Here is a 20,745-nt window from a genome sequence, read left to right on the forward strand (position 1 = left end):
TATATATATATATATATATATATATATATATATATATATATAAATCATGAAGAATATAAAAATTAAGGAATATTGTAGAATACATCTAAATTGTAGAATACATACATACATACAAATTGAGGAAGGATGGTTATGCAGAATTGAGTCATTTGAATTCAAAGAGGACATGTGAAAGTTTTTTTTTCAGCTGATGTTGTATAAGCTTGTTTTCTTGCATCATTTGCCAATGCTGAGACAAAGCTGTATGAACCAATTTGGAAACTATAACAAAATAGCCTATAGGCTATTTTGTTACATACTCCAGCAGAATTAATGCTGGAGTATGTATTTTAATAAAATAGTAGTAGTAATACCAGAAAAATAAAAACTGTAAAGATATACAAATTAAGAGGATAGAGGAGTACCAACTTCAAAATTTAGTTAAAATTATTAATCTAGAAGAATAGGTGAAGACCAAGGACAATTCAGAATCAGAAGGTAAAAAAAAAAAAATAAAATAAAAATAAATATATAAAATAAATAAATAAATAATAATAAAATAAAATAAAGCTACTGAAGAGACTAGCTTAATATAAAATATTGTGTGAAATATCACACTATATAAAATATAATTCAATGAACTACATGCCAGATGCCACAGGAACCCTAATAAATAGAAACAGAAATGGTAAAGAAATTTAAATTAATCAGAAATGTGAAAGAAAACAATAGCATTGCCTATTAATCTTTGCCATTTCTGTTTCTAATTATTGGGATTTCCATGGCATTTGGTGCAAAGTTTTCTACTGAATTATGCGATACGTCACACTATATTTTGTGTTTTTATTTTATTTTTCACCTTTGCATTCTAAATTGTTCTTGGCTTCCCCTAATGCTGGATATCTCATATCACTATATTTAATGTGAGTCATTTTGATTATGAACTCATCAGTTTGTTTCTCCTTGTAAATTATCTGATTTGACTAATGTTGCATGTAATAAAGAAATCCTAATGAAGATAATTAACAATTTGCCATATCAATCTCTTTTGTGCCACATTGTGAAGTTTATATTGTGATGTTCACAGGTGACGCTGGGTACGCCCATTTCGTGGTCATCTGGTTGGTGGGTCTTAATGGAAGAGCCATGTTTCATCACATGATGACTTCCTTTACAGTGCTCACGATCACCAGCACCATACCTTGCCAGAAGATCTTCACAGATCTCTTACTTCGCAGCCATCATCTCTCATGTGAGCAGCTTAGGCACCCACCAAAAATAGATTTTTTGTATCCCAGTCTGTTGATGATGGTCATAACACTTTCCTTGAACATTTTCAGTGTCCATCATTTGTCTGGTGGTTATGCACCTGACATTTCGAATGAGCTGATCAATTTTTTCACTGTTTGTCACAGATATTGATCTACCAGCTCTTGGTTTGTGCTTGACATCAAAATCACCTTCCAAAAACTGTTGGAGCCACTTCAGGACATTACTTCGATCAACTGTTTGGTTCCCATAGACTACCAGGAATTTTTGATGGATAGATGTGGCCGACTGATCACCCCATTTAAACAGGAACACACATTTGAAGAAAACAGCTGTCATCTATATCTTCAGATCTAAAAACACCAGAAAAATTAGATTAGGCATGTTAATGGATAATTGGTAGTACAAAAAGTGTACATCATAAATTCTGCTCCTCTTCCTATGCACACAAGTGGTGAGTAATTATGTATTACTTATTGACCATTGTATGTCTCACCTATAAACAAGTCAAGTTCTTGTGACCAAAGTGACCTTTTGTGATGGTGTTAAGAACTGCAAAGACAGCTGATAAATGCTTACTTATTATTGTTATTTACTTATATAAAATTTAACCTTAAACCAAAATGCTTTGAATTAGATCCGAGTTTGATTTACTAAAAAATGTTTTTTAGAAATTTATTTTCTACTAGAATTCTTAAGAATTCCATAATAATAACCCTTAGTTACTGTCTTTGCAGTCATTGAAGAAGTGGTAAGAAAATATTACTTTTTCTTCAGTGGTAAGAAATGTTTGACTCTGTTATGTATATATTTTCAAGTCAGAAATAAATATAAACAAACATAGGTTCGCATGCTTTACTATCTTCAAATAACACATATGGGTAGCAGTAAACCCAGAGTAACGTATCAACTGTGTGGTACTACTCAGGGTGGTAGAGAATGAAAAGGACCTGGGGAAAATTGTGCAGTCAGATATAAAGCTTTCTGAGAAGTGCAGATGGTCTGCAAAAGTAGCTCATGGTGTCTTGTCAATGATATAGAGGAACTTTTCTAGCAAGGATAAGGAGGTGATTATCAACTTGTATAAGACAATGGTCAGGCCACATTTTAGGAACGATGTAGAGCAAGCTCAATGCTGATGGAATTCTTCTTCTTGCCCAGATTAATTGCCCAAGTGGACATAAATTCAAATTGAGGAAAGACAGCTGTAGAACAGATGTGCAGAAATTTGCCTTTAGCCAGCGGGTGGTTGATTGCTGGAACAAACTTCCATCTATCATTGTAGAAGTTGACAGCTTAAATGAATTCAAGGCAGAACTAGACAAACATTTGGAATGAATGGATGGGAGAAATGGGAAGGTTTTTTTTTTTTTTTCTTTTTTGCTGATGTTGTATAAGCTTGCTTTCTTGCATCATATGCCTCTATTGATGCTAACGTTAACACAGTTTATCTATGCATCATGCTGCTTAAGGAATATTTAAGAGTTGAAATTTCTCCCTACACACATGAATGTAAATTCACAGTCATATGTTTGAATCAGTTAGTGTTTGGAAGAAAGAAAGGAATTGCATGTTTTGAACTTCACTCTTAGAAATGCCTTTATGTATTGGCAATACATTGGCACTTCTCCAATCCAAAGGAATCTCCCCTGAGTCCCATGATATGCTCATAATTAACCTCAATGGTTAAATACACTCTCTCATGCTTTCCCTTAAAACTTGCCTTTAGGCTCAAAAGTTTTTCTAATAAAAAAATTATCTGTAATTGTGACATCACTAATTTCATATGGATTAGGCTCACTTGCACACCCTCCTCTCAGCATAAGAGTCTTTCGTCAGCAAAGAAAGAAGAAAGTACCTGTTCAATTCATCCCCAACATCAGCTAGGTAGTCTAAGACTTTCCCACACCCGGTGTACATGGGTCCCGTCTGATTCACTTTTTTCCCCCCCTTGTATTCACATACATGAAAAATTCCTTGTCCCTATTCTTTGCTCTCTTAGCCAATTCTTTCTCCTATGCAGCCTTGGCCTCCCTGACCTTATTTGTGGTAATATTACAGATCAACTCGAACCTGTTGTAAGCTTCGGCACTTTTCATTGCTCTGTAACTGTCTCGTGTTATCTTTTTCTGCTCTATTTGCTCAGTAAGCTCTGCAGTCATCCATTTCTGCATCCACCTCCTGTAATATTTTCTTAAAGGTATGTGTGAGTTCACGGCTTCTGTGACTTTTATTCTAAAAGTATTCCAAAATTCATATGCATTTGCCATCCCTCAGCAAAGCACACAGTTCGCAGGTGCCATATAGTGCCTTAAACTGCCAAAGTCCACTTTCTGAAGTTATAACCTGAGAAATGTACCAAATGTGAGATATTACACTCAGGGTAGTGGAAAATGAAAAAGACCTGGGGTTAATTGTGCAGTCATATATGAAGTTCTCTGAGCAGTGCAGACAGGCTACCACAACAGCTCATGGGATTTTGTCAATGATATACAGGAACTTTGCTAGCAGGGATAAGGAGATGATTATCCCATTGCACAAGGCAATGGTTAAGGGGTGCAGAGAAAGCAATGAAATTGGTAAAAGGAATGAAAGGGCAGTGTACCAACAAAGGTTTCAACTCTGCAAATTGTAGCATCTGGAGACTAAGCACATGTGAGGTGATCTAAATGAGGTGTTTATGGGTTTGAACGAAATGAGCAAGCTCAATGCTAATGGCATTCTTTCTCTGGCTCAGACTACACACGAGATGGAATGAATTCAAATTGAGAAAGGATGGTTGTAGGATAGATATGGGGGAGGTTTGCCTTCAGCCAGAAGGTGGTTTATTGTTGGAACAAATTTCCATTTGTTTTTATGGAAGTGGGTAGTTTGAATAAATTCAAAGAAGAACTAAACAAATTATTGGAAGTGATTTGAACTTTTTTTTTTTTGCTGATGCTTTATAAGTTTGCTTTCTTACATTATATGCGCCACTACTACTACTAATCAGTGATCTCAGGACTGATTTGACTCATGCAAAAGAAAGTTGCAATGCAAAAGTTGTTAGTATTATATCCTTCAAAAAATGCTGCTCATGTTAATTTGAAAGGAGATGTTGAATCCACTAATGGAGTAAAATTAGAATGAAAGGAGATGGACTCTGAGAAATAAAAATCGATTTTTCTGAAAATTAAGAAAAAAAAAAATATGCATTGGTTTGTTATTTGTTATTTTTTTTTTTCCAGGAGCATTAAGCAACTAAGGCCATATTGCTCCGGGATATGTGGTGGTCATTCCCTGACCTTTCTGCATCCTCCGTATTTGGTGGTGACGGGCTCAAACCCCGGTCTAATCAAGAAGCGTGTGCTGCGCACTGCTGCTCCTTCCCACCTGGCTACGGAGGCGCCACAGATATGCATACTGCTCTCATTAATAACGATAGTCAAATAATATCATACTTATTTGGAAACTCAACGTTTTAAAGTCATGCATTTAATATGTTCAGTATGTATTTAACCAACAATATGAAGTGTAATGGAATCATAACACTTACTTTTCATAATTGCTTAATCCTTCATATACAACTTTACTAACAGATGCATAGAGGCATTCCAGTTCCTCATATTTCGATGCAAGAGTGGATGTAGTTGGTTCAGTGGGAAATATACTCATTAGTCTTGATAGTAAATTATGTACAGATCGGATCACCTGAAAAACAATTATGATAAGAAACTATTTTACTTGCTAGTCTGCAAAAGAAAAGCAAAATATAAAAGAAAGGCACACACAAATGCATACTTGCAAGTGCATGTACATACTGGATAAGCAAATAAAGTTAAATTATCTGAAAAAAAAAAAATAATAAAATAAATAAATAAAATATATACAGCATTCTGATAATCGTGGGATAAAATTTACAGATGGTTCTAGGTGAAAACAGATCATATGTGCAAGTGTCTGCACAGTATGACACATTTTTGAGGCCCTTTATGTAGTTACAGAAAGTGAGCACACTTATGAATTAAAAAATTAAAACAAAATACATTTCAAATTATTTTAATTTCATTTTGTATTATATATTTAAAATGTTATTCATTCATTTTCATGTAGTTTCAGAACTGTTTACAATATACTGCTACAGGTCTGTTATGCTGTTCATTAGGAACAATGCATTAATAAACATTTTAAGATTGTTAAATTTTTTTTCCTTTTTACAATTTTCGTGATTTTTATAGTTTTCGTTTATTTATCTTTTTGAAAGAAATTTTGATTTTAATTTTTAACAGTAATCTTCCTTACATAAGAAATATTGAAAGGCTATGTTTTTCAATTTTTCCATACCTCCAAAGTGCTTTAAAAGAACTCTGGGTAGCTTACATATTGTCTGAACTCTTGCTTGAAAAAAAGTTAAATATACTGATAACATTATAACACAGCAGCATTACTTTGCAACATTTTTTTTATCAAATGCACCAAACAGCTGTGTCAGCAAGTGAGACACTAGAAATGGTCTATATGTGTCTTTTCTGCCTGTGGCAGAGAAGACAAAAATGCTATGAGATAACTGGTTTCTTGAAACAAAATGAGTAAGTACCAGAGATGTGCAAGGGCACTGGGATGGAATCTCCATATTAAATAAAGATACTGTATTTGGCAGACCCTTAAATGGTTTTTCCTTGAAATTGAACAGTTTTATGGTCCAAACACATACTGGGCAGAGGCAGATTTTTTTTTTTTTTTTTTTTTTTTGTTGCAACTTTTAGATCACAGCTAGTGTGCATGTGGAGGGGGAAAAATAATAAATTCTGAAATGAATCTACAGTTTAAATTCCACTTTTACTGCCAAAAATCATTAAGATTTCATCATAATGGTAACCATTTACTGCTTTTTAGTGTTAATTTAATGCACATAAAAGCATTGGTGTTCTCCTCATGCCATAGATTTTGTAAGGACAAACAGTTTTGTTAAACTATGTTAAATTTAATTTATAAAGACAAAGCTGTTTAAATTTTTTATTACAAGCACTTAAGAGTAGTGAGGAGGGGGGGGTTACTGATTTTGGAAGTTTATGGATGTGCCCCTAGGTGACATTTTCAACATATGTGGTGCACCAGGAAAATGTTGGCCTGTTGGCCATGAAAAAAAAAAAAAAAAAAAAAAAGATAATAATAATTATAATAAAACCCTACTCCCTGTTAGAAACCTTTTTTCTGAAAAGGATTCAGTTGTCACAGATACTAATACCAGAGACCAGAGGTAGTGGTAGTAGTATCTGTGCCCTTCAAGAATCAGAAATCTCTTCTGTAAATGAATGATTCATCAGCGGAGAGAGAAAAACATTTCTTTGATGGCTCGTGTTTCTGTCTCTCATGCAGTAAGGCAGTTTTAATTCATTATAACTTTGTAGTTCTGCCAAAATGGATACAAAAAAAAAATAATAATAAAATCCTACTTCATTCCAGAAATCTTTTGTGAAAAGGATTACAGGGAATTACCATGTAGTCCTGCCTTACCATTTCGGTTTCAAACTGAAGGTGTTAAATTATTCCAAGAAACATGGAAACAGAGCAATTGAAAGAATTTTGGCCCTCCTCTTCCAACTGAGAAAAGGATACCTTTACTCGTGAAAGTGTATTTCAAATATATGCAATAAAATAGTTTTTCCTTCTAAACTGGGTGTATCTTACCCAAATATGATATGAATGTATGTATATATACAGGGTGTGCACATCATAACTTCAGTATATGGGCCAATTCGAAACAGCTATGGCACTGTTGCGTATTTTGAAATGTGGCATGTATATAAATGCATGCAGCAAATTCCACATCTTTAAACTGTAAACATGAGTAATCTGTTGGAATTCTGTTGTTGATTAGATGAATATTCTCATTTGAATCACTACATTTTCTTCACTGATGAAGCACTTTTACTAGGTATGGAACCAAAGCACCAAACTCCCATTTATGAGCTCATGAAAAGTAACTTCCAAATTTGTTCTTCTTTAATTGTATGCTGTGATATCCAGCAAGCCAGAAGAACTATACATATTTCTGCAACATCTGACAAGTAATATTTATGTAGGATTTTGCAAAATGAACTGCCAGTCATCTTAGAGGGTGTTCCTCTGCAAATGTGACTGCAGGAATGTATGATCAAAACAATAGAGCTTTCTTGAATTTCAGTAGGAATATCATGAGGTATACAGGACTGGAATGAACTGTAGCACACTAGATGGCATACCATACTGGATCCTCATATGCAATGGTAATGTTATGTACATACTTGATTATTAAAAATAAGATATTTTATTAACAAGCATTCCATTTAGTAAAATTGTCCATTTTGATTCCTGTTAGTATCTGAATGAACAGTTCCCTAATTGGTTACTTCAGTACTGCCACTGATGGAGTACTGGCATACTGAATTAGCCATACATTAACTGGATCTCACCCCCTTAAGATTACTATTTATGGGAACATATGAGAAATATGATGTATGACTGCAAGCTAGATACAAAGAACTACTTCAGCAAATTTTTGATGCTATGAGACTTTATTGCTATACTGCAGTTTCATAAGGTTAATTGTCTATAGTCCTTGGTAGACATACTCTGGTCTCCACCTATCCTTTTTGCACAATACATTTCCCCCCTGACAACAGTCACCAACAATAACTACCTCCAGTGGGACCAGCACAATGTTCAGGCAACATAGTGGGGTTGCCACTGTGTTGCCTGATGCACAAGTGTAAGCTTTGAGTTTTTAATTTGCGCAGCTGAGAGCTTGATGGGCCCTTCTCATTTCATTTCCTCCAATGGCATCTGTCCTAATCTTCAAGCTCTCATAAATGCTGAGTTCACATGTAATTTTCTTACACTCTTTGCACTAAACATACACAAAGACATCCCCTTGACTGTATCATGTTCTGTTTCAAATAGGTCTGCAAACATTGCAGAAACGGCAGCAGCACATTTTGTAAGACCATGATTTGTAGGACAACTGCTTCAGGAGAACTGAAGGGGGCAGTTCACAGCACTCCTGCTATTTTGAGACCCCTGCTTTGCTGCTCTAGTCTGAGGCATGACTTCCAATTAAATTCAATTTAATTTGAGAATGTCACTAAACTAATAGATACTTAAATGCAATAATAAACATTATGCTATAAAGTTTATGTTTATGTATTATGATATACGGTTACATTTGTAGAGTTTTAAATTAAGTAGAGCCTTACTAGAAATAAAATTTCTTAACTAAAAACAAAAAGCATATCCCAGTCTATATGATTGGAACTTTTGAGCTACTAATTTACCACAAATAAAATTCCACTACCATGCACTACACTATTAGTTATGTGATACAATATAGGGAAACTCTGGAAAAACACTAAAGAAACTCCTTCCTTCCTGTTTGCTTTTAAACATATGTCTATTGCTTTGGGTAAGGTTTGATAAATCAGAACAACAGACATATGATCCTACCACTTGAAGGATGGAAGTTCACTTTGTCACATTTTTTGCAGCATGATCTGCACTCTCATATTGCTGAATCCAGCAAAATTTGACTCTTCACTGTTCTTCATAGAACTGTAATAGGCTTAGAAAATTTTCCACTTTCTGAATGTATTCATTTCTGAATGGAGAAGGTATTGCAAAAATGAACTGCAATTTTCTGTATTTAAAATGTTCCATATGAATTTTGGAATACGTCCTTGCAACACAACAAATAATTTATATCAAGAGAAATTGTGACCAGGGATTCATTTCTTGAAAAGGCATTATGAATATGTCTTTCACTTTTTAGCATTAAGTCAAGTGGCAGATTATTTTCTTAAACGCTATGGTGATCTGGGGTCATAATGTTCTGAGAATTTCAAAATCAAGTTAATTTGGTTTTGCCAAGACAGATAGTGAGGGAAATTGGCCAGAAATTTGCTAGATTGATTTGATCTTTCCCAGCTTTTGAAAATACAAGAACAGTGCGAGTCACTACATACTACCCTATTGTATAACTGTAAGAGAACTTCAAGATAATCATCATTTATATGTTTAATCATTGCATAGTGGATACCATAAATAAGTGGATACTAAAGTAAACAAGGAAGGAAGGAATTTCTCTAGAGATGCACTATTCTTTGAGTGAATTAAGCAACTGTTTTAATATCTGTTGATGGCTGAGGTGAATTGAATGCATGCTTCTTTTTTACTTTTCCATCTCATATAATGTGTTTTGATTTCTTATACTTATTAAATTGTTTACCAAAGGAATTTAAGACTCTCCCCCCACCAACACTGTTTTCCATTATTATATATTTTATTCACCAAATCACAGGGTATTTGTGGTGAATTCTGAAGTGCAGATTTAGCTGATTTCAATATCCAGCATATGATGTAGGTTACTGCCAAGTCCACAGGAAAAAACTGTAGTTTTTCTTATCATAATTGCTCCTTTTTACCTGAGGTATAAAAGCTATTCCTCCCTATTTCCACAAGTAGAGTAATAGAAATTTCCCCGTGAAATAGTCTGAATTTTTAAGTCTATCGAATGAGCACATACTGACAAAACATACAATCACAAACCTGTCTGTGTGGCAATGGGGATTTATGACCATTATCTCCATACAGCTATAGGTCAATGCAGAAGATAATTTTTGCAATATTTCACAAAACATTATTAATGTTTTAAGTAGACAAAGATTATATCACATGAAATAAATTATGCTTAGTTATTAAAAAATATTTGCATCATATAATAGGGAATACCTAAACATATAGAACAGGAAATATATTTTATACCACAAAATATGTTTTTACAGATTGACAACACAGCTGAATATACAAGTAATAAATATATAAATATAATTTAAACTCTAAATCCATCTAAATAGATTCCAAAAATCCATCTAAATACATTACTTGCAAAAGTGATTTATTTCATTGAAACACTTCTCAAAATTGGGAAAAGCAACTATAAGGATAGAAGGGTTCCAGCCTATGGGAGGGGGGGGGGGGTAATTGGGAAAATTGTTTTTTTTTTATTTTAATGGTGCAAAACATCGAGGGTTATAACATGCCAGGAAGAATTTGAATTTACAGGAAGTTTGATATTTTCCTGTAAATTTTTTGATGAGGTAACCTTTAAAGGTTACCTCATCACAAAATTTTATATATAAAGGGTTTTCCAATAGTAACGCTCGATGTTTGGCAACAGCGCATGACGAAGTCGACAGTCACACAGGTGGTATCTTTGGTAGCCGTATTCAGTTAGTCTCTGCATTTTATTATGGAGCGTTACACGACTGAGCAACGAGTCGAAATTGTAAAAAATCAAAACCAATGTTCTATTCGTCAAACGTTTCGTGCACTCCGTGCAGTTTATGGTGTCGACGAACGTCCTTCAGAATCCACAATTCGCCGTTTAATAAACAAATTCGAAGCAACTGGGTCTGTGGCAAATCTGAAAGTGCCTGTACGTCAGCGAAACGCAAGATCCGTTGAAAATATTGCTGCAGTCCGGGAAAGTGTGCGTGAGAATCCGCAACAGTCCATTCCGCGTCGGGCTTAAGAACTTGGCCTGTCTTCGAAGACAACTTGGCGAATCCTGCATAAGGACTTAGGGCTTCACCCTTATAAAGTGCAATTAACCCAACAACTAAAGCCCAACGATCATGCGCAGCGGCTTGCATTCGCTGATTGGGCGCTAGAGCAGTTGGAGGTCGATCCTGATTTTGGGCGAAAAATAATGTTTAGTGACGAGGCTCATTTCTGGTTAAGTGGCTTTGTTAACAAGCAAAATTGCCAAATTTGGAGCGACGAAAACCCACGGGAGATTCATGAGGTCCCACTACATTCCGAAAAAGTTACATTAGGCGCGTTATTGCTGAAATTGAGCCACTTTTATGCGATAACGTCATCACCAATTGGGTATCCAGGATTAACCAAACCAGACAAAGCCGCGGCGGATATTTATCTGATATAATTTTTAAAACATAATGTTAACACATATACTTCATAATAAAAATAAAAATAGATCACTATCACTCTCACAATTTGTTTTATTGCGTTACAAAAATCGAGCGTTACTATTGGAAAGCCCTGTATATATATATGTAGTACCAAGGCAGAATGCGCTGGTCCCAAAGGAACTAGTAGTTGTTGGTGACTCTATTGTCAGGGAAACGGGAAACATGCTTTGTAAAAAGGATAGGTGGAATAGGACCAGGGTATGTCTGCCAGGGGCAAAAGTTGATGACGTTGTAGAGCGGATATCATCTTTTAAGGGCACAAAAGGTGATATAGTTGTACACGTTGGCACTAATGACATTAAGAGTAGGAGACCGGCGGAATTACTTGACAAGTACAGGTCACTGATGAAAAAAAGCAGTGAATTAGGGTTGAAATTGAAAGTGTCTGCAATTCTGCCCAGACACGATAGGAGGGAGTATATGATGAGAGCCCTGTCAATCAATTCGGCCCTGGAAAGATTGTGCAGGGCTCAAGGGGTAGAATTTTTTTCAGCCTGGTCTGTACTTGTTAACAGGAGAGACTGCTTCTACAGGGATGGGATACACTTAAATAGAAAGGGTGCAAGAATGTTTGCTGATGCTATCGAGGCAATGTTAGGTGGGTCGGAAAACTGCTAGATTGGGGGGATACAAGGACTAATAGATTAACAGTAGCCACTGGCAGAGGTGAAAGTGATTCTTGCACTGCTTCTATTGGAATGAGCCGCAGCCTGGAAAATAAGATGCAGGATATTTCAGAGACTGCTGGGAATCATTGGGGTACAAGTAAACACATGGGTTGTGTTAGGGTAGCTAAGAAAAAGAACAGGCGCATGTATACTTGTGTGTACACCAATGCTAGGAGTTTAGTAAATAAATTTGATGAATTTGAGGTATTGCTCAAAACATCAAAGGCAGATATTGTGGGGATTTCAGAGACGTGGTGTCACACAGATATAAGAAATGCAGAACTGGAATTTGGGGAGTACAATGTGTACAGAAAGGATAGACAGGATAGGAAGGGAGGAGGGGTTATGCTATTAATTAAGAAACACATAAAATCCAAGGAAGTGAAGCCAGTCGACATCGCTGGACAGTGCAGTGTCGAGTCAGTTTGGTGTGACATAAGCATTGGGAGATCAAAATTGAGAGTAGGAGTGTGCTATAGGCCTAATGACTCTGATGAGTATAATAAGAAACTGTTCGGAGAAATAGAGTGGGCCAGTAAATCAGAGAGTCTTATAATGGGGGATTTTAATTTCCCAGATATTGACTGGAATTTGGGGGCTGGTCACTCACACAGTAGCAAGGCTTTTGTGGATTTATTGGATGATTGTTTTCTACATCAGCATGTTCGGGAGGCAACTAGAGGGAGTAATACTCTTGATTTGATTATCAGTAGTGATTCTTCATGCATTCAGAATCTGCAGATAAATGAACCACTTGGTGGCAGTGATCACAGTGTGCTGAAGTGGGAGTTACTCAAAGAGGTAACTACCATTAGGGGTAAAGGGAAGGGGTATTGCTTTCGTAAAGGCGACTACAATGGACTGAGACAGTATTTAAATTCTATACAGTGGGATCAACTGATGATATTGCCAACAGCAAATTCAAAATGGGAAGCATTCAAAGAACTTATCGTGGAAGCTACTAGGCTTTACATACCAACTAAGAAATATTGTTCAAGGTTTAGGCCTAAATGGTTGTCAGATGAACTAATGAGGCATATGGCAGAGAAGAAAAATGCATGGGATACATACAAATTAACACGTGACACGGATGCCTATGATAGATACAAGTTGATCTGTAACCAAGTTACAAAGGAGGTTAGGCAGGCGAAGGCAGATTACGAGAGATCCTTGGCAAGGGATGCGAAGAAAAACAGCAAAGAGTTCTTTACTTATGTAAACTCTAGAAGGAAGGGGATGAATCAGATTGGTCCACTTGAGATCGATGGGTCAACTGTTGATGACCCTGCTCGGGTAGCTAACAAACTAAATGAATATTTTGCATCGACATTCACACATGAGGAGTTATTCAGCGAGGGGAATGCCAGAGGTGTATTCAACTCTAGCAGTAAGCTAGAGAATCTTGTAATAACTGAGAGCAAAGTGGAGGAGAAATTGTTGAAGATAAACACAAGAAAGGCACCTGGGGTGGATGGGATCTATCCAGTTATATTAAAGGAGGCAGCAAAGGAGGTAAGCAAACCCTTAGCCATAATTATGAGAGCTTCCTTGGACTCAGGGGAGGTACCCATTGACTGGAGATGTGCAAATGTGACCCCAATTCACAAAGGGGGATCAAAGGCTGACACAAGTAATTATAGACCTGTGAGTTTAACTTCTGTTCCCGGAAAATTAATGGAGGCACTGGTGAAAGAAGCACTGCAGGATCATCTAGACAAGACTTCAGTTATAGCTAGGACACAGCATGGTTTTGTTAAAGGGAAGTCTTGCCTGACCAATTTGATTGGATACTATGATGCAGTCACAAAAGAACTGGATGCAGGGAATAACTTTGATATTATATACTTGGATCTTAGAAAGGCTTTTGATACTGTTGCACATGGAAGACTGCTGCACAAATTGGAGCAGTGTGGCATTGGAGGCAAGTTGCTGCTATGGATAAAGGGGTGGTTGAGGGGGAGAAGACAGAGAGTGGTAATCAATGGACACTGCTCATCGTGGACTAATGTTATTAGTGGAGTCCCTCAGGGTTCAGTATTGGGGCCTTTATTGTTTTCTGTATTTATAAATGATATTGATGATGGTATATCAGGCTTAATGTCCAAGTTTGCAGACGATACAAAGGTTGGCAGGGTTGTCAAGGACACTACTGACACTATGCTGCTGCAACAGGATTTGGAAAGGTTGAGCAGATGGGCTTCGAGGTGGCAACTGAAGTTTAACATTGACAAATGTAAAGTACTACATATGGGAAACAGCAACCCCAGAGCAACGTATCAACTCTGTGGTACTACACTGACAGTGGTAGAGAATGAAAGGGACCTGGGGGTGGTGGTGCAGGCAGATATGAAGTTCTCTGAGCAGTGCAGACGAGCTGCAAGAGTAGCTCATGGTGTATTGTCAATGATATATAGAAATTTTTCTAGCAGGGATAAGGAGGTGATTATTCCCTTGTATAAGGCAATGGTCAGGCCACACCTAGAGTACTGTATACAGGCCTGGAGGCCTCATTTCAGGAAGGATGTAGAGCTGCTGGAACGAGTACAGAGAAGGGCAACTAGATTGGTGAATGGGACAAAGGGGTTCTCTTACGAAGAAAGGCTTAAGTTTTGCAAATTACAGTGTCTGGAAACTAGGCACCAGCGGGGTGATCTGATAGAGGTGTACAAAGCCTTGAATGGTTTGAGCATGCTCAATGCTGATGGGATTCTTCCTCTAGCTCAGAAAAATCACCTGAGAGGGCATAAATTCAAATTGAGGAAAGACAGATGTAGGATAGATGTGCGGAAATTTGCCTTTAGCCAGCGGGTGGTTGGTGGGTGGAACAGACTTCCATCCCTTGTCGTGGAAGTTGATAGCCTAAATAAGTTTAAGGGTGAAGTGGAAGTGGTTATTTTTATTTATTTATGTTACTTTTTTTTTTTTTTTTTTTTTTTTGGCTGATGCTGCATAAGCTTGCTTTCTTGCATCAAATGCCTCTACTAATGCTAATGCTAATGCTAATCAGAGCTGTAATGCTGAATATGTTCTATGTTGATATTAATATTTGTAAAATAATAAGGAGTTTACCTCAATATAGTACGTAGAACACTTCTGTATGATACTCTCCAGAAATTAAAATGAAAAAAAAAAAAAAAAAAAAAAAACGAAAAACTTACATTACAGTAAAAAATAATTAAAAATCAATTTAGCACATAATTAAAAATCAATTTAACGCAATTAAAAATATTAAAATGAATCTAACGAAAATATTCAAAACGATGTTCCTTCCGGAAGCTGACAACGCTTTTCGACCATATGTCACGATCACAGGAATGAAAATTACCGAATAGGGTTGAACACGAAACTTAAATAGTGATTATTTGTCTTCGTGCATGCGTGTAAAGGTCCACGTATCAGAGAACAAATATGGTCGACGAACATTAACAGAATTCTCATGTAATTTAATTCCTACGGTTTCCGCAATTAATAGTCGCATATAATTACGTTGGACATTAAATATTTTGGCCTCGTTAAGTAAAAAAGTATGTTTTTCGTTAATGGCATGAAAGGCTAATTCTGACGCTGCTGAACGAGAAGCACGAACTGAGGCTTCATGTTCGTGCTTCTCGTTCAGCAAGATTTACATGAATATTCAGAGAAAAACATGTTGAACCTTGGTAAGACGAGTAGCAATCACCGCAAGAAATGTTGTATACCAGGTCATTAATTTGTGTTGCAAACGTGGAAAGAACCGAGCGATTGTTCAGCATAGTGTGTAATTTCCATATTGGCATGGCCACAATTTTAAATTTGGCATCTTTAAAGAATTTATTAAGCTGTTTGTGCCACTGTTCAACATATAGGACAGAAATAAAGTATTTTTTGATATTACTATTGTTGGTTGGTGTAGTATTTTGTATCCTATCCCTAGCCTGTTCACTAATTCAGTTTACTGTGGCAAGGGGATAACCCGTGTTTAAGAACCTGCTAGTTAATATTTGAATTTCTGAGCCTAAGGAAGCAGATTCCATTGTTGAATATTTATAGGCATTTAGAAATTCATTAAAGATAATTGATCTTTTGTAGATGAACGGGTGATAGCTATTATAGTGTAGAAGCATACCAGTGTTTGTAGGTTTTCGACAGATGCTAAATTGGGCAAGATTATTTATTGGAGCTACTGATTTGGCTGCATTATTAGCCAAATCATTTCTGGTAATGCCGATGTGGCTCAGGATCCAGCAGGAGTGGATATCGAATCCAACTTCACAGAGAGAGAGCATATCATCTGCTGGATCTGGGACGGAGTTGGATGATTGTTGCTTGATCTCACTCCAGAGCCTGGAGTGAGCTCGAAGAATAGGTATATATAATAACCAGATGATCTTGGTGGGTTGTTACGTGGTCTAACTCTATAGAATACAGCTCTGCAGTGTATATTCTGCATTCAGAGGGAATCTGCTCAGATGTACTACAGGGAGAAAAGACAGCTTCAGATCCCACACATGATTCTGACTTTGAGCTGTCTGTATACACAGGCAAGAAGTCAGAATTAGCGTTGTGAATAGAGCTGAAAGTAGACAGCTGGTGGTGCATCAGACTTCATGCAGTTCTTAAAGGAGAAGTTACATGCCAGGGGAGAAGGGTGATTTAGTGATCGAGCAACCTTGTCTACCATGATGTGGAGCACTCAGAGTAGCTCATGAACACGAATACCGAATGGACAGTTGGCAGTCCAATGTACGTTATAAAGATTTTCCCGTTGTGGTTCAAAAATGGATGTCCAAGTGAGGTGATCTGTCAAGGAGTTCAGCTTAAAAGCATACTGTAGAAACAACTGTTTTCATCGAAGCGACAAAGATGGTTCAACTTGCTTGAACATACATTTTGGACAGAAGATGTTCTGAATGCATCAGTAGCAATACTAATGGTCTGATGGTGAATGGGATCAAGCCACCGAAGAATGCTCTTTCTAGTGGACAAATAAACCTGAGACAATCTAGTTTTGAACGTACAAGTGCATGATACAGATGGAGTAAAGTGCATCGGTCTGCACCCCAAGAAGTAGAAAGGAGAAAGCATGGAGAATGTAAAGCCTTCTCGTGCACTTTGTGCATAGCTGATGAATATGTTGGCAAAATGTCAGCTTTTTGTCAAATATGAGTCCCAATAATTTCGTCTCCACCACTAATAGAAGGGTGCTTCATCCAAGTCTTAATTCAGGTTCTAAATGAAGGTTACACACGCAACAAAAATGGATGCAAACGGTTTTCTCTGATGAGAACCTGAAACCATTATCCACGGCCCAGGAGTTAAGATGGTCAATGGCTTGTTGCAGTTGTCCCTCAATAACCCTCATGTTGCATGAGTGAGTAAATATGCTTAAGACATTGACATAGAGTGCATTGTTTATGGTTGGACGAAGTTGTTCAGTAATGGAGTTTATTTTGATTTTCAAAAGTGTAACACTTAAGACAGGTCTTTGTGGTACTCCTACCTCTTGGCAAAAGGGTCAAAAAAGGGTGGAACCTACTCAAACTTGGAAAAGATGATGGGATAAGAACTTTTTAATAAAAACAGGAAGGTGACCTCTTATACCGAGATTATAAAGAACTTTTAAAATACCAAATGTCCAAGTTGTATTTACGCTTTTCCCATGTCAAAGAAAATGGGTATTAGGTGCTCTCTTTTTAGGAAAGCATATCAAATAGATGTTTCGAATCTACTTAAGTGGTCCAAAGCGGACCTATTCCTTTGGAAGCTGCACTAAAAGCAGGAGAGAAGGTCATTTGATTCTAAGTACCACAAAGGAAGAGCGTTGATAATTCTCTCCAATATTTTGCACAAACAGCTAGTCAGAGCAATTGGACAATATTTTTTTGGAGATTTAGGAGCCTTTCCTGGCTTAGCAGAGGCAAAGATAGTTGCCTTATGCCAGGTGAGCGGAAACTGCTTTTCAAGGACAATTCTGTTGTATATAGAATGAGCAGGAAATCCATGGATTTTGGTGAAAGCTGTTTAATCATTTCGTAACGGATGTTGTCTGGTCCAAATGTGCTAGCCTTTATAAGGGTGAGAGCTGCTTTCAGCCCTTGGATAATAAATGGCCCATTATATGGGTAAACATATTATATAAACATTACATGGGTAAACAGCCTGACTGCGACGAAAGCTTTTCTGGATTCACACGCCGCATGCTAGTATAGAATCTGTATGATGTGAGATACTTGGAAGCAAAAGTATAATGAGAGTGGACGTAAATCTACAGGCAGTTGATTGTGAAGATTATGATGAGAGCCTCTACATGCAAATTGAATGGGCAAGTAAGCATGAATGTCTTATTATGGGCGATTTTAATTTGCCTCTTATTGATTGGAGCAAATGGGAAGGAAACTCGACACGGGGAAAAAAATTCTTAAATCAACTAGATGATTGTTATTTGTATCAACATGCCGGGGAAAGCACTCGGGAAAAGAATATTCTAGACCTGATCATCACCCACGAACCAGATGACATAATAGGGCTGACAGTTCAGGAACCAGTAGGAGGAAGTGATCACCGAGTTCTACGGTGGACAATGAAGAGAGAGAGGTAGCAGTAGTTAAAGGCAAAGGAATGGGCTATAACAGGAAAGTAATTTATGATGGCTTAAGGTCCTACATAGCCTCTATTAACTTAAGGTGCTACATAGCCTCTATTGAGAGAGAGAGAGAGAGAGAGAGAGAGAGAGAGAGAGAGAGAGAGAGAGAGAGAGAGAGAGAGAATACAATTGAATTTTGGTACACCTTTCAAATATTAATCACAGAAAACCTAATGTGTACATACCATTAAAAAAGTATTTCATGAGGAGGATTCAAAGTTGGATGAAGTTGCCAGATTACAAAAGATGCCAGATGCCAAAGTAATAGAGCAATAAAAAGTACTGAAGCCTATAACAGCTACAAAGTGATCTGCAATAGTGCAAAAGATTAGGCTGGCAAAGGCAGATTATGAGAAATCACTGCAAAGAGTGGGGATAAGGAAGCCTTCAAATATATAAATGCAAAGAGGAGGGCAAACCAGGTTGGACCCTTATGTAATGGGTGTGGGATAGTATTAGATACCCCAGCTGAAGTTGTGGATGAAAAACCCTCATATGTCAATGAGAAATTATGGGAGTGAAGTCGAAAACAAATGTAATTAACGGTATTGAAATTTCACGATTATTTAATGAAAAAACTTTTGAGCCTACAGGCCAGTAAGGCTTCTGAGGTTGATTATTATGAGAGTATCACTGAACTCAGGAGTGAGAGTGATTCCGTTGGATTGGAAAAGTGCCAATGTATTTCCAATACATAAGGGCAGTTCTAAGAGAAATGAGAAATTACCAGTCGGTCAGTCTTAACTTTGGTAGTAGGAAAAATCATGGAGCCAAATATCAAGGGTAGAATTCAGGATCATTTAGAGAGAAATGGAATTCTGAAGGATAATTAGCATGGTTTTGTAAAGGGAAAACCATTTTTACCTAATCTGGTTAGCTAATTTGATGGGGTCACTCGTGAGCTGAATTTAGGGAATAACTTTGACATTGTTTATTTGTATTTCAGAAAACATTTGACTCAGTCCCACATAAGTGTTTACTTTATAAGCTGGAACAGGTTTGAATCATGGGGTAAATCGTTAGATGGATAGCAAGATGGCTTCAGGGAAGGAGGCAAAGAGTTATGATAAATGATTATTCCTCAAATTGGGTTGATATAAGAAGTGGGGTTCCCCACAGATCAGTAATAGGATCACTGTTGTTTTTGATAAATTTCCATAAATGACATCGACGAAGGGATAGAGGGCGTGATGTCTAAATTTGCAGATGATATAAAGATTGGTAAGGTAGTTAATGATCACCACCAAGCAGAGCCTTTTCAGATTGACTTAGATAGACTTCAGGGTTGGTCATAAAAATGGCAGCTATGCTTTATTCCAGCAAAGTGTAAGGTATTACACCCGGCAAACAGTAATCCCAAACTAACTTATACACTTGGTGGAGTTCAACTAAAGCAAGTAGTGGAGGAAAAGGAGTTGGATGTTACAATACAGTCAGATATGAAGTTCTCCGAGTATTGTAGACAAGTTGCAAGGAAGGTCCATGGTGTCCTATCAATGATTTATCGAACAATTGCTAATAAAGATAAGGACTTCATAATTATATTGTATAAGGCTATTATTAGACCACACCTGGAATACTGTGTTCAGGTATGGAGGCTGCACCTAAAGAAAGACATTGAGCTTCCTGAAAGGGTCCAAAGACAGGCAAGTCGCCTGGTGCGATTGGCAAAAGGGTGTCCATATGAGGATAGACTTTGAATATGCGGGTTATAGAGCTTGAAAACTAGGCACCTTAGAGGAGACTTGATTGAGGTGTTTAAGGCTCTGAGAGGCATAATTAAAATGAATGAGGATGAAATTTTCACAGTTATAAATGATTTTTAGAACTAGAGATCATAAATTCAATTTACGTGGGGGAGGGGAGATGTTTAGACTGGATTGCAGAAAGTTTTATTTTAGCCAGCCATTTATAAATTACTGTAATAAGTTACCCACATAGGAATAGGAGCATGTATGCTTGCATGTATACCAATGCTAGAAGTATAGTAAATAAATTTGATGAATTTGAAGTGTTGGTCAAGACATCAAAGGCGGATATTGTTGGGATAGCAGAGACGTGGTGTCACACAGATATAAGGAATGCTGAACTGGAATTTGGGGAGTACAATGTGTACAGAAAGGATAGACAGAAAAGAAAGGGAGGAGGTGTTATGCTGTTAATTAAGAAAAACATAAAATCAAAAGAAGTGCATCCAGCTGAT

At 37.0% G+C, this 20,745-nt stretch overlaps 1 protein-coding gene across 6 annotated transcripts in view; it reads right to left on the reverse strand.

Moving 5' to 3' along the window:
- The window catches only part of Nipped-A (Transcription-associated protein Nipped-A), a 1,216,281-nt gene that overhangs the window by 459,827 nt on the left and 735,709 nt on the right, over positions 1 to 20,745 (reverse strand). For all 6 annotated transcript variants that reach the window (XM_090382460.1, XM_090382459.1, XM_090382462.1 and 3 more), the window contains one exon: positions 4,784 to 4,938. In XM_090382460.1, coding sequence (XP_090238586.1) covers positions 4,784 to 4,938 — 155 coding nt within the window. The remainder of the gene's footprint in view (positions 1 to 4,783; positions 4,939 to 20,745) is intronic.

This window comes from Mastigoproctus giganteus, chromosome 10, assembly GCF_048544385.1.
Source record: "Mastigoproctus giganteus isolate SK-2022 chromosome 10, ASM4854438v1, whole genome shotgun sequence".
NCBI lineage: Eukaryota > Metazoa > Arthropoda > Arachnida > Uropygi > Thelyphonidae > Mastigoproctus > Mastigoproctus giganteus.